This window comes from Cajanus cajan, chromosome 11, assembly GCF_000230855.2.
Source record: "Cajanus cajan strain Asha chromosome 11, NIPB_CcT2T_4, whole genome shotgun sequence".
In the NCBI taxonomy this organism is placed as follows: Eukaryota; Viridiplantae; Streptophyta; class Magnoliopsida; order Fabales; family Fabaceae; genus Cajanus; species Cajanus cajan.
Genome location: NC_138527.1, coordinates 35,996,201 through 36,010,880, shown reverse-complemented (window position 1 = coordinate 36,010,880; position 14,680 = coordinate 35,996,201). Strand labels below are relative to the sequence as shown.

The following is a 14,680-nucleotide window of genomic DNA, read 5'->3' as shown; positions in this document are numbered from 1 at the left end:
GAGAGAATAGAAAGAGATACATGCGTATATAATTGATTTTCTATCAACACTTTCTTTTTTATCTTAAAAGATTCATAATTATATTTGAATTTGACACGGTGTTATTTCAATTTAAGTTGTCTTAAAATTTTATATATAATTATATTAAATACTTCGAAGAAAAAAAATTATTGTTTATAATAATAAATTTGTTTAACTCAAATAAAATTGTTTCGGATGAAAAAATAGATGTGTCAACTTTTATATTTTTGGCATCTAGGTTCCATGGAGAAGCCATACTAGCTGGCATGTGTGAGTATAATCTTGAATTTTCAGATACCTTCATTCATTATCCCGTAATTAAACATGTTTGAAAGCAACACTTGAGTATGTTTTAGCACTTAGGTTTGACATTTTAGATTTTACATTTATTTGGTTAAAGGAAATAATTAGTGGCTGCCATCCCCATCCACCTGCTAGGGTTGGAGTGAAAGTTGTCTTAAATCTTTAATATACTTGCCTAGGGAAAGGGATTGATCGATTACCTATGGCTATGTTTGATGAACTTGTGGACCCTTTCCATAAACTCAGACACTTTAGAGAACTAAGAAATTATGATTATGATCAAGATTTATGTAACTACATGGTAACAGAATTTGACAAATGGTCGAGTCTTAATAATAGACAGAGCCAGTATTTTGTAAACTATATTCCATAATGCCAAATTGTCAAATAGGCCATTCTAAAAGATTGGATGGCAATCAAGGAGGCATAATTATTAATAGAATCAGAATTAGGAATTATGTTTTTTTTTTTCTTTCAAGAAAATGTTAAGGACTTGAAAATACAAAAAAAATACAAAAAAAAAAAATCATGGAAAACTCACCTTTTTTTTGCTTCAAGTTTTTATTATATTAAATAAAATAATATAATCAGTGTGCCTAAGAAGCTCATCTATTGTTTTATTGGGAAGTTTGCTTATAATTTTACCATTCACGCATGTCTAGAGCATTTGAGGTGTGATGCTGTCTATAGAATCCAACTAAAATAATACATTGGAAAGGAAAAGTGTAGACGGCACTAGGCTACAACTGGCGAAAGCTTCGGCCATGTTGTTCTTTATAAATATATTGACTTGCTTCTATGACTTTTCCCTCTCATAAAGTAATTTCCTTGAAAGGTTATTTATGAAACATGTAAAATTAGTCTACAGCTGCCCACGTGATTAAATGAACTAAGATGGCTGCTAAGTGATTATTAACTGATAAAAGATGATGATATTTTTTTTTTTTCAAAAAGTTTCCTTTTCTTGATCAAGTAAAAGATGATGATAGTGGTTAATGTATTTACCTTCTTCTCATTGTCATCATTGGTCTCTAGAGGCGGAGCTTAGTGTAGTGTATCTATGAGGGGGGATAAAATTTCTAGGAATTTTTTTTATACGTGTATGATTATTAAAAAAATATTTTTATTTAATATACTAACAAAATTTAGCATAAATATTCAAATATTATTTACTTTCAATTATTAATAATATTAAGTCGTGATAAAAAAAATTTACAAAATAAAGTTATTTATTTCTTAGTTATTAATAATTTTAAGTTAGAGCATGAAAAAATTTAATTAAAAAATATTTAATCATTTAAAGAATATAAAGAAAGTGATATTTAGTCATTCTCTATGTTATTATTTTTTTAATAGTTTTTATATCAATAATGCACTTTTAAGTTTTTTTTTAATTTTAATGACACCAACCATTGTAATTGATTTAATAACAATTTTATACATTAGCTATTTCATTATAAGTTTATATAGTATGCCTTGAATCTATGAATTTTTCTTGCACACAATATTTCATGTGAGGTTTTTTTATACAGATTTTTTTTATGATTTTTTTTTTTCAAAAAATTTCTTCAAATTTTACTATAATTATGACAAAAATATGGTTATTTCTTTAAATTTATTAAACACATTTTTTTAATATATTCTCGCACATTATGTTTTGTATACAAAAAATATATTTCTTGTATTTTTTTTTGAAAAATTGTTTCTAATTTTTCATATTCCAAAATTGAAGGAAATATAAAAGTCTTAAAAAAAGGATAAGGATTGTTATTAATAAAATAGAAAAAAAATATTTTAACATAATAAAAATAATTATTTAATATTTAAATAATATTATTAAATATTAAAAATATCTATAAAATTATATTATCAAACTATTACATTTTATTTTAAGTTATTGTGGCCCCTCCGAATAATTTTCCCTAGCTCCGCCAGTGGTCCTTGGAATATTTTTCAATTTCTTCCCATGTAAAAGTTTTGGAAAAGTAAATTTCATTCATATTAGACTGCATTATAGCATTAAATGGCATAATCCGCTGAAAGAAGACATTCTCTGGAAATGGTACAAGGGGTAACTGTAATTCGTAACAGAGTGAAGTTACAATTGTACATACATAACCACAGTACATAATCATCTTCGGTTTCTTCCCCACTATCCGTCTCTGTTTGCCTGTTGGATTGTGTACACTTCTTTCTACTTTCAAGACAACAGAAATACAAATGAAATAAATAGAAAATTCAAATTATACAGGGAAAAAAATCAGAAAATATTGAACAAGAAATCTACAATTTGTGCCACCAAGTCAAAGAGAATTATAACAGCCTACAAAGGCTCTCAATTCATTCCTGCCCGATCCATATCTTTGCATATTATTGACGGCACATAGATATATTTGTCTCTACTTTAAATGCATATCCCTGTCACATAGGAAAACAGTAAACATCAGCAGCCATGCCTTCCCACTTTACTAGCATTCCCTCTACAGAAATCCAACCGTGCAACAAGTAGTGAGCAATGGAGACGGGTGTTTGGAAGAGCCTATGTGAAGCTTATTTAATCTTATGAAAATAAGCTCTTATTAATTAATTTCTTGGTTAAGCTTACCAAAATAAGTTACTTTAGTTTATTTCAATTAGTTTCATGGTTAAATTTATGAGATGAGCTCTCACATGATACGAGAATATTGAATCAATTCTTAATCAAGCTGTTTATACCTAAATGCACCCTAAATTAATCAGAGGGATAAACAATTAAACACTAATAAATTATGCCTAGAACAACTATTTTATGATTAACACCCAAACACCAATTTTAAAGTAGATGCATAAACCTAGAAAACAACTCAACTTACACATGGAATCTGTCGCTTGCCAGCAATGGTGTGTCATTGAATGAAATCAGGTTTTCACATAATCAACCCCGTCACGCTTTCTTTTGTTAGACTTCGAAAAGAAACAGATCTGAGCCCAACTCTTTTTCTGCTTAAGAGGCTGTGATTTAACATCCTTCTTTTCCCTCTTCTCCACAAGCTCAGCCATGTACTGGACAACAGCCTAGGATGCACCAACACATGAAAATTGAGATTAAATAAACAGAAAGCTCTTATTTAAAATACCAAAGGAACAACATCAAACAAGAAAACCAAAAGGGCAGTTTACCTGTGCTCCCTTGTCAGCTATTTCTCTCGGCGGAACTTCAAGAGGATTCTCTTCCGCTCGCAGAACACGTAGTCGAGTGAGCATCCTAAACGATTCAGGAAGCACGCGTATTTGATTATTGCTGATATCCAATTCCTCAAGCATTTCAAGGTTCCCAATGGATCTCGGCAAGGATCTCATGTCGGCAAAATTGTTTCCTATATTCATTTTGACAAGCGAGGTGGCAAAACACAAGCTCTCAGGCACCGACTCTAGCTCATTGAAACTCACATTAAGTTCCTTGAGGTTTGTTAGAGACGACATTGTGGTAGGTAGTTGTTTGATGTTATTGTACCGCACAGACAAAATCTCTAAGCTCTGAATCTTGCCAACAGCTTCAGGCAGTGCCTTAAGCCGGTTATAGTCAACACGAAGCTCCCTAAGGGAAGAACAATTACCAACAGAATGCGGAAGCTCATCTATATCATTGGTTTCCACATTCAATATTCTTAGGCTAACAAGTGACCCTATAGAGTCAGGAAGCGCTGAAAGCTGATTTGAACTCAAATCAAGCTCCTCCAAGCGCACCAATCTGCTAAAAGAAGCAGGCAGAAGAGTTAACTGGTTTCCCCTTAGATCAAGATAGACCAGACTTAGAAGATTCCCCACAGAATCAGGAAGCTCCGTGATTCTATTGGAATGCAAGTCCAATCTGGTCAACGAAGAAAGTCCTCCAATTGTGGCCGGCAAGGCCATAATCCGATTCTCCGACAAATCAAGAGTCACCAAACTCGACAACTTGCCTATAGAATCAGGCAGCCAATCAACTTGATCCATCAACTTATTCTGCAATTTGAGTTCACGTGTTCCTTTCTTTGCACAAACTTCAATCAAGCTAGCAAGTTTTATCAAACTCAACTTATCCCCATCTTGACCTACACAACAAAGACTGGGTGAATTTCGTTTCCAACACCAAAGCAACTAAATAACAAAGGCACCCAATAAAATCCAATTCGTTACTCGACTAGTACTAGCAGGAACAGCATTAAGAAAAACGTGAATTGAATATCGAGTAGCTTTACCTGCGGCGATTGTGGGTTTCAAAGATGAAGCGAATATATGGGATTTGGATTTGGAAGGGATAGTTGGTTGAAGTTGAAGTCCATGGCCATTGGAGTAAAACGATGAGTTGGAGTTGGTGACATAAGTGTCATCGCGTGTGACCACTCTTGTAGAAGCGGCAGTAGCGGGCGGGGGTTTGTGAAAAACAGGGTTGGAAACGGAATTAGAAAGGAAATTGTGAGAGAAAGTAAGGGAAAGCGAGGATGAGGTGGAGGCGTTGGAGTAAGAGGGTGTGGAAACGCAATTAGAAGCTCTCTGAATGAATTGATCGAAGAGGGAATGAAGGGTGTCGAGATCGAGGAGTCTGAGAGCCTCTCTCTTCTGCTCCTTGCTGTGGAAGTAAGTCGCGTTCCTCTGCATCTCCTGGAGCACCATGAAGAGCTCTTCGGGAACCTCCACGCCCTTGCTCTGCCTCGCCATGGACTCCATCCTCGCCTGCTCCTCCTTCTCCACATTCACGATCAGACTCTTGGCCGCCTCCACCTCGTCCATGGCCGGCCTCGGCGGCAGCGAGCGGTGGATCCTCATTATCTCCTCCACCACCGCGTCCACCGACGTCCAGCACTCCATCTGAAAGGTTTGGTTGAGTTAGTGGTGCAAGATAATGGATTGTGACAGATGATGAGTTGCCAGTACTAGTACTATCAACAACAACATCTCTGCAGACTGCAATTGCATCCTCTCTCTCTCTCTCACTCCTTTCTTCTTCTCTTCATCTTCCTCGCTTCTTCTACTCCTTCTTTATTTTGTCTTATGCGCCACTTTTTTTCTTTCCTTATTTACCCTTCTCCTTTTCCTTAAATAACCACTTAGCTTCTCAACTCTCGACGTGGCAATAGTGATGGTCAGACAGGTAGATTGGTGACTGGGTTAGTGTGTGAGGGTCACGTTGTGTCATGCTCATGCATGTCTCAAATAATAATAATAATAATAATAATAAAATATATATAATTTTCTCTCTAATTCTATAGTCCCATGATCTGATATCGCATTCAGACTCACGTGCTGTGTCCCCTCAGGCTGAGGCGAAGCCCATCTACATGTTACCCTCTTTCTCCTACACCTATTTATATATATGTATATAACCATAACCAACCAACCAACCACCATCATATGCATCATGCATCATGCATCATGCATCATGCATCATCCATCATCCATCATCCACTCCTTCATCTTCATGGCTCACTCTCATCATTTCACACCTCTTCTTCTGTGAATTTAGTATTTACTACTTCATTCATTCACATGTTAGGCAATCCGAGCAAAACTAGCCTGCACCTTTCAACTCTCTCTATTCTTCTCTCCCTTGCCTCCTATCATTCATGCAATCATATGCATATGTTTCTTATTTCAACTTTCACTAAAACTATCAAATTATTGAGGTATGGGTTTCCATAAACGCTTCACCACAAAAACTATGCCTCTTCTTCATATCTCGCTCCATCTAGCAATTCAAGTTTAACAAATTAGACTCAATATATTTTGAGAATACATTTAGATTATCCTTCTAATATCATACATTTAATAATTTTAAATAATTATGTATTTATAATATACTTTTTTAGATTAATATATAAGTCATATTTTACCTAACATAATATTATATTTATATTAATACTATTATTTTGAAATATATATTATTAAATATACCTTAATGTAGTTGTAAGTTTTTTAATTTTACAATTTAACTACATGTAATGTTAAAATTAATATATTCAACCAATAAATTAAGTTGACTTAATCTTGTTCTTGTATTTATCAGAATTTTATTAATCAAGTAAGTTTAAGCTTACAAAATTAACTCTAGAATACTTTTGGACCGAATAAGGATCCAAATAAACTCATCCAATAAACATCTTAATAAAAATACCTTTCAATAATATTGGGATGAAACTTAAGTAAATTTTTTTAAATATGACATGTTTAAGTTTTTTCAAATATAATATTGGGATGACATTTATATCTTCATTACAAATGTATAATTTATTATTATTATTATTATTATTATTAATTTTTCGTATTCATCTTTTTAATTCTTAGGGAAAAAAATAACTAAGTAAGATTATTCTCCATTTCTTTGATATAATATAAGTAAATTTGGTGATCGTGGAAAAATAAAACTATGAAAAGTTTTTTTTTCTTTAAATATTCTCGAGAATATAATATTTCTATATTCTTCAACGCATTTTAATAAAATTTTCAAATATTTTTTATTTAAATTATTTTTGAATTTGAAAAATATTCCTAAAAATATTAGAATGTAACTGAACATGTTTTTTAATTAACTCATAAATAACATTTCACTTAAAATATTAATGGAAATGTGATTGCATGATGTGTATTTCTAAGATTAACATCTAAGTGAATTATTGAAGCTTGTGAACAACATATTCTTTTTAACACGTTATTGAAAATAGCCTTATATAATCATTAGTGGTTTTTAAGTAGTTGAATATTTTATATTGACAATGTACATGACCATTAAATCCTATTCTTATTGACTAAAGTTTAACTAAATTAATATAACTAGCTAATAAAGAAGTGTATGTTCAAGAAAGTGTTTTGTTAACCTTTTCATTAAATATCATTGAAAAACTTAAAATTAGTATCTCAAAGTTGTCATGTGCATGAATGCATTCATTAAAATATACAGGTAAATAAATGATATATCGTAAAGAAAAACACGCAACAATTACTTGTTTTGAAAATGTGCACTATGCGTTACATTGTTGATGAAAGGGACATGCTTTACTAAGTTTAATTCATTTAGTATAGAAGCCATGTTTAACAAACACAATTTATAGGCAAGTTTAAGCATTATTAGTAAATTTTTAAGCAAAAAGATGCAACTCCACCGCTTTGATGAGTTATATGGGTTATGTTTCGATACCTCTAAGTTGAATAGTTTAAGTGTTTATGGTTGAAATGTAAACATACTAAAAAGTAATAACGATAGATGTAATGAAAAAATTGAGAGAGTAATTCACCCAAGTTAACTTTTTTCATCCTATGAGTTAGTAAGACGAACTAAGTTAACCTATAAGAAAGTTAACACTTTTTTTATAAGTTATATTTATAGTGAGTTAAATTTAGTCAAATTGACTCATAAGCTAGAAGTTACTTTCACATTTCTATTTTTTACTTCATCTTACGTAATCTATAATTTTAAAGTATCTATATGAAAAGCTACTAACATAAATATGAAGCTAATCATGTTAGTAATTAATGGTGTAAGATCGAGTTGTTGTAAAATATTGTTCATGGTGAAGAAAAGTGAGTGATTAGATATTTTATTAATCTCTTTTTTGTTTACACATGTCAGAAAAAAGTCATGTGGACTTATAACATGAAATTCATTCTCGAGAGTGTGTGGACTTCGATATTTGATGTTGAATTTGATCTTTAACTAGAGTAATACAAAGTACTTTCACTAATTTTTTTTATACAATGATCACAATAATATTAGAATTTGCGACCTTATGCATACTTTCAGTAAGGTATTGAATTGTGACTTCTAATTCAATCATCTATGAATTATGTTTGCGATAAATATGAAAAATAAATATCAATTTAAATTTTAATAAAATCAATATTTTTTTTTCTAAATTTCTGTAAAAAAATATTTTTTCCTAAAAATATTAGTTTTACAATACTTTTTCCTTTGAAAAAAATCTTGTTTCTAACATTGACAACCAAGTTGCAACTTGTTTTTATGTCAAGCAGTTTGTAACATATTAAACATTTTGATGGGCCAAATCGACTTATTTCTGGGAATCAAAATGTCACAACCTAATATTTATGGGTAATAATGAAAGAAAGCATAAAAAAATGAAGTAAATTAATAAGATCCAGAACATTGGGGTAGTTGGACACACCCTCCCTAGGTATTAATTTGTTTGATTGAGCTCCTTCAATGTTTCCTTATAAATCTGATCCACTACATCTTCCAAACGTTTAGCTTGGTCCTCGAATGGTGGATGCCTATTTCCCATAGGATATTCTTTACTTACCATGCCATGTACATCACATTTACTCGTTGTGCTCACAATCACCTGCACAAATTTCAAATTTTAAGAATTAATTTGTTACCTCTCAATTAATGAAACAATGCAAGGTTGAGACAATAAGCATAAATAAGTTGTGTAGAATGTAGAAAGTAGAAAGTATAAGGAACTTAGTATTATGCAAAATGAAACAAACCTTAACTGAGGATTTAGCAATTAAGCTTCGTACAGGTCCTCCTCGAATCCGACCATCAGTTCCGGCCACTAAAACTGTCACCTCACTCATTTTCTTCTTGTCACCGTTGTATTGTCGTACAACATTACCCTCCATTGCGGATATCTCGAAATTTCCCTGCAAATCACTATTCATCTCATTATGTTATAGAGACAAAGCTATATGTATAGAATTTAAAATCATGTCTATAAATAAAAACTTGGCATTACACATAACGAAGGAAATACTAATTAATATACATGAATAGTAAAGTATGTTCCTATGTTGATGAAAATAAAATATTCGTTGCAATAAATAAATAAGATATAGTTATCTGTAATGAAGAAAAGGAGAAGACAAACTTGTAAAACAGTGTTTGGTACGGGAGCCTTTTGTGGATTCACAAGTTCAATGTACGATACTTCACCATTCCCTCCTAAGATGAAAATCTCATTCTTTGCAGCATATGGCATTATTTTCTCTAAAACATCCTGGAAAAAAATATATATAATAGGTGAATTTTCCAAGAAAATGATAATTTCAAATGTATATAAAATCAATTTTATACTTGCAGTATTTAATAATTTTCTGTAAAATATAAAACTAATTAATTTAACTGTTAAATTGAAAATTTTTATAAAATAAATTTCATTCAAACAAAAAAAAAATATTTATATTTCATTACACTATTTTATTTTAACAAATAGTATATTATTAAAATATAATTATAAATGCCTATGACTAAATAACATATCAACAAATACTAAATTATGTAACATTTGATATGAATAACTAAAAATATAATATCAAATAATTCAAAAGTGTAAAAGTTTAACACTTGTTTTGTCACGTTGTTGATAATTTTACAGTGAGTTGTTTCTAGGCCTAAAACAATTTTTAAAAAGCAAAACCCATTTTCTATAGTCTTGAAGTCTGTAGAACCCACATTTCCTTCCTTAAATCAAAGTGAAAATGCATGTCCCGTTACCTCATTTTCATTGTTAGTGCTAGATATATAAAAACAAAAATGTGCAAAATAAATAAATAAATAAAGTCAAACTGAACTCTTACGAAGCAAACCATAGAAATCGAAACCATATATTCCTTAAGAAAATGGGATGACTCTAACATCCCTCTCAAGTCAAACTGAACACTTACGTTGGACTAAATCTACTTTTATGAGCTAGATAATTGAAACCATATGTTCATTCATGAACATCATATGCACTTGAAAAATGGACCATATAATTTCATGTAAGACAAATTTGTTACTGAACTGTTTCTAATTTGTAAAGCAGTTAGATTTGTTTTGTTTTTGAAAATTTGAACCACATGGACGAGATAAACAAAGAAAACCAAACCATAAAACCAAATTGTTTGAGAAAAATCAAACTAAACCATTTTTATAAAATATTTTCAACTCAAACCAAATCATTTTATTAAAGAAATTTAACCATACACCGCTCTAGATACTACTTACATTGACAAGTCATTAGATGAATATGAAAATTATTCTAGTAGTATTTTTAAAAATAAAAAAAAAGTGAATTAAGAATCTAATTCAACTTTATAAAAATTTATAAAATAAAGAATGTTTTTCATTTATATATATTATTATACTTTTTTTAAGGATGTGAATCTCACGATATTTAATGGCATAATGCAACTTATGCTTTATTGTAAAACTGTAAGAAAATTAAAAGTGGGTATAAAAAATAACACATGCATCGGTTATGATATGGGTTTAAGAAGGGTACATGAATTTAAAGTAATAACCTCACAGCAATCCACTTCCACCACCGTTGCCCGAAAGAAATTCTGATTTGATCCTGCAAAAGTTAAAATAATTAAATTACTTGCAATCAACATGCATTGTATGGTAACACACGTACTCAACATATATATATATATATATATATATATATATATATGATAAATACAAACCAACTCCAAAAGTGAAATGATGCAGTACTATTATATATTATTCTAGCAGAAAACACGAATAAATAATAAATTAGTCCCATGGGGTTGCTTACATGCCAATTACAGGAATAAATAATAAATATAATAAATAATAGACTAGAACTCAACTTGATTACAGGATAAAAAAACAACCACAAAAATATCTCTAACAATAACACTAAAAGAAGAGACACCTCTCTCTTTAATCGCACCATCACAGTTTAATTACAACATCATTTAATAATTTCATAATAATAATAAAAAAGTTATTTGTAATGGTTTAAATTACAGTTTCTAACACTTAAAACCTAATCATCCGTGAATTATAATAAATGTTTGCTTCAGTTTGTTTTATATATATAAAAAATTGTAAGTATCAACTTCAAGAGATTTTTTTAGAGGAAACTTCTTTTTATTATAAAGAATCAATAAATATGCATTTAATTTATAATGTATGTTAAGTTAGCTTGTCAAATTTATTCTAGGCAGTACAAACCTATAGGTCCTATATGATCTCAATAGGTTTGAGTATTGATTTTTAAGTTGATTTATTTCATCAACCCGATCAACACAATTTTATTTTTTAATTTATCACTTTTTATTACCTATATTTATAGAAAATTTAAAAGTCTTAATAATTAAATAGAAGAGGAGAATTAACTCGTATTCAAAATCAAATTTTAGTTATTTAATTGTTGAATTAAATTTTTTTAATGTATAGATTAAGTTTATAATTTTTTAAAAAATTAAAAATTATTTAATATTATATTTTATTAATTCAAATCAATGTATAAAATATTTTTATAATTATTCATTAATTAGAATTAATGAAATGTATAAAATCTGGTCAAGTAAAATGTCAGGTGTCCATAACCTAATTTGTTTAAAGTTTGGTTTGATTTGTTTATTAAAAATACCAAGTCTTAAACTTTAGAAAAAAAAACATTATTGTTAACATTATCTTTAAAAGAAAGAAAGTTGTAATTACCTCTTTTCAGGTCTTTTTAAATTACACATATTTCCTTTTTAATTTTAATTAAGAGAATATTAATTCCTTATTTATTTATCTAAGTAACATATATAATTCTTTATATAAAATAACATTATCCGTGTATTATTAAGATAGAACAATTTTTTAATACTAGTACCAATAATTGAATGAAACTTAAAAACATCATGTACGTTGTGATTTAAAAATATATCATCTTCAACGAAAAAATTCAAATAACAGGATGAAAAATTATTATTTCTAAAATTGAAGAATAAATGAAAATTCTCATAAAGAAAATAGAACATTATATGTAATTCAAAAACAAAGACATACATATGATTGGTCAATATTAATTGACTTTTATTTTTTTTCTTTCTTTCACTTTAATTAATTATGTTATTTTAAGAGAAGTTGATTTTTTTAAAATTTAGAGAGAAATATATATCATTTAAACATACCTTCAAATAAGTGAGTGCAATTTTCCTAAAAAAAAACATGGTTAACTTAGAAAAACAAAATTCAAGCTTTCAAAAGAAGTTTAATAGATTCACATATTTAACATGAAATATAATATTATATATTTGTAAATATATTTATTTATTATATTTTAATTTATAACTAATATTGATTTTAATATCAATAATAATATTTTTAATACTTAGACTCGTAGACTTATTTATAGTCTTTGTATAGAATTAAGCCACATAAACAAATTTTTAAGCTAGGTTAGATATTTAAACAAGTTACATCAAATCTTAGAAAATGGTTTGGAAAATAAAAAATATGTCAAGCTAATACTTACTTTAGTGATTTTATTGTTTTTATTGCAAGTGAGATGTGGATTTATCTCCATCATGTTTTGACTTGTTTTCATTCCTAATTATTAATTAATTATAAATCATCATTAATGTTATTTTAAAGATAATTATTATAAAAATCAAAAAATTTAATATAACTTTTAAAATAAGTATTCACTTTCTAATAACATAATAATTTATTTAAATTTATTGACTTTTATAATAATTCTTAAAATTCGTATTAACTATAATTGATGTAAGTTTCCATAATGAAAATGTGGGGTCTATTAAACTCTCATATAACATGCATAAGTTCTTAAATTTTGTTAACATAATTAATATATATATATATATATATATATATATATATATATATATATATATTAATTTGAGATGTGTCAACTTATATCTATAATTAATTAGAGGTGTGTCAATTTATATCTATATATTTTTAATTAGAGTAAGTTGATAAGTTACACGATAGATTATTTTAAAATAGCTTATTTTAAAAAAGAATTATAAGGTTTAAATATATTATTGACTCTTTTAAAACGAGTATATTTAAATTTTGGTCCCGTAAAATTTTTGATTTTAATTTTATCCTCTTAAAATTTATAAATATTATTTTTACTCTCTATTATTATATAATTTTTTAAGTATTTATAAATTTAATTAGAAGGTTAAAAGGCAATCACATGTGGTACTCATAATTGTGGGTAATATCTTATGCCACTTCTAAAATATTTTATAAATCCTTAAAATAAGTGTTATATATGTATCTGTATTTGTGTACATTAAAATGATAATTAAGGACTTAAATGTAATTTTAGATTTTACAGGTCAAAATTAAATATTAATAATAATGACAAAAATTAAATATTACTCATTTTACAAGGATAAAAATAATGTTTATAAATTTTAGAAGAATAAAAAATAAAAAAATATTTAAAAGAACTAAAATAAAAAATCATTCATTTTATATGAATCAAAATCATATTTAAGTCAAATTATAATTATAATTTGTTAATATACCTATTTTAAAATATAAAAAAGTATATATTAGCAAATCCCACAAATTTACGCTAAAACTTACTCATTTATTTATTTTTAGTTCACTTTATTTGAAAATAATTCTAGATATTATTACAAACTTATTCTAACTATAAAAAAAAAAAAAAGTTATCTTCAATCAATAGTTAATAAAAAAAATCAAATTAAATTCAATCTCTAAAAAATAGTTAATCAATAGTTGATTTTTGTGTAGCAAAAATCAAAAGATTAATAACATAGAGACTAATTAAATTTAAAGTCCGCCATAGTATTTACACATGCATATATGAGACTTGTATGAAATGTGCACAAAATGAATAGAAAAAGAATGATGCATACCATTCATTCCGATAGGTGCCGCCGGAAACAATGAGTTGCTGGCGGCGGCAAACGGCGGAGGAACTTCAGCACTGGGCTGTCCCATCTCAAAATCGTAGGTGACAACAACATCAGATAAAGCCATAGAATCCATGTTGTTTTTGTTGGAATCGGCAACTTGGGATTCCTTAGTGTCCTTCATTTTTCTCTTTCAAATCTGAATCTACACTTGTGCCGTTGCTCTTGTTTTATAGAATGAACAAAATCAACCATTCCTTTTTTTTTCTTCCTTATTTTATATTTTTATCTCTTTGATTAAAATTATATATCTCAAAGAAGGAAAGTTATTAACAATTCCAAGATATATTACTATATAGAAAAAAGTTTTTTTTTTCTTTCAAAAATGTCAAAAAAATCAATTAAAGGGGTAATAATTAAATGAACAAAAGTAATTAATTTAAATGCTTGTTATTTTTTCATTTGTAGAAAGAAAAATCCTTAGTGTGACAATCACTTTAATTTTATTTATTTATTAAATAAAGAAAGTACTAAATATTTTACATTTTAAGAATTTAATGTTGTTTTATAAAGTATTAAAAATTAATAAAATATTATTAAAGAATATAACAATACTCTGTTTTGAAATTTGCAAATTTATGGAAAATAATAACTAAAAAGATGCATATTGCACTTTTGCAATGAATCGAAAATATGGAGAGTGCTCGAATATAGAATGTAATATAGGCTAGAACGGAAA

The 14,680-nt window shown here is 28.1% G+C and overlaps 2 protein-coding genes and 1 long non-coding RNA gene across 4 annotated transcripts; all 3 read right to left on the bottom strand.

Annotated features, from left to right (window-relative positions):
* Positions 1-2,384: 2,384 nt before the first annotated feature.
* Positions 2,385-5,319, bottom strand: LOC109809202 (plant intracellular Ras-group-related LRR protein 4). 2 transcript variants are annotated; one of them, XM_020372446.3, is made up of 4 exons: positions 4,545-5,319; positions 3,484-4,397; positions 3,177-3,378; positions 2,385-2,804 (listed from the first exon to the last, which is right to left on the bottom strand). In XM_020372446.3, exons 1-3 carry the CDS (start codon positions 5,152-5,154, stop codon positions 3,223-3,225), a joined length of 1,680 nt encoding a protein of 559 aa, XP_020228035.1. In that variant the 5' UTR covers positions 5,155-5,319; the 3' UTR covers positions 2,385-2,804; positions 3,177-3,222. The 2 variants fall into 2 exon arrangements, with proteins under 2 accessions (XP_020228035.1, XP_020228034.1); XM_020372445.3 differs by having other exon boundaries at positions 2,385-2,742; positions 4,545-5,317.
* Positions 5,320-7,345: 2,026 nt separating this feature from the next.
* LOC109807597 (AT-hook motif nuclear-localized protein 7-like) lies at positions 7,346-10,367 on the bottom strand. Its single transcript, XM_029273339.2, has 3 exons — positions 9,168-10,367; positions 8,788-8,943; positions 7,346-8,639 (listed from the first exon to the last, which is right to left on the bottom strand). Exons 1-3 carry the CDS (start codon positions 9,276-9,278, stop codon positions 8,475-8,477), a joined length of 432 nt encoding a protein of 143 aa, XP_029129172.1. The 5' UTR covers positions 9,279-10,367; the 3' UTR covers positions 7,346-8,474.
* On the bottom strand, positions 10,359-14,434 carry LOC145953158 (uncharacterized). Its single transcript, XR_014430712.1, has 2 exons — positions 13,945-14,434; positions 10,359-10,634 (listed from the first exon to the last, which is right to left on the bottom strand). It is a non-coding gene; the product is annotated as an uncharacterized LOC145953158 (long non-coding RNA).
* Between the last annotated feature and the right edge of the window lie 246 nt (positions 14,435-14,680).

Bases quoted from the DNA above. Each gene is read 5' to 3' on its own strand.
- LOC109809202 (XM_020372446.3), bottom strand. From the start codon at position 5,154: ATGGAGTGCTGGACGTCGGTGGACGCGGTGGTGGAGGAGATAATGAGG. The intron at 4,398-4,544 runs GTAAAGCTACTC...TTTGTTGTGTAG, and splicing joins GAAACCCACAATCGCCGCAG to GTCAAGATGGGGATAAGTTG. The intron at 3,379-3,483 runs GTAAACTGCCCT...GGTGCATCCTAG, and splicing joins TAGCTGACAAGGGAGCACAG to GCTGTTGTCCAGTACATGGC.
- LOC109807597 (XM_029273339.2), bottom strand. From the start codon at position 9,278: ATGCCATATGCTGCAAAGAATGAGATTTTCATCTTAGGAGGGAATGGT. The intron at 8,944-9,167 runs GTTTGTCTTCTC...AGTGATTTGCAG, and splicing joins TACCAAACACTGTTTTACAA to GGAAATTTCGAGATATCCGC. The intron at 8,640-8,787 runs GTTTGTTTCATT...AAATTTGTGCAG, and splicing joins TTGCTAAATCCTCAGTTAAG to GTGATTGTGAGCACAACGAG.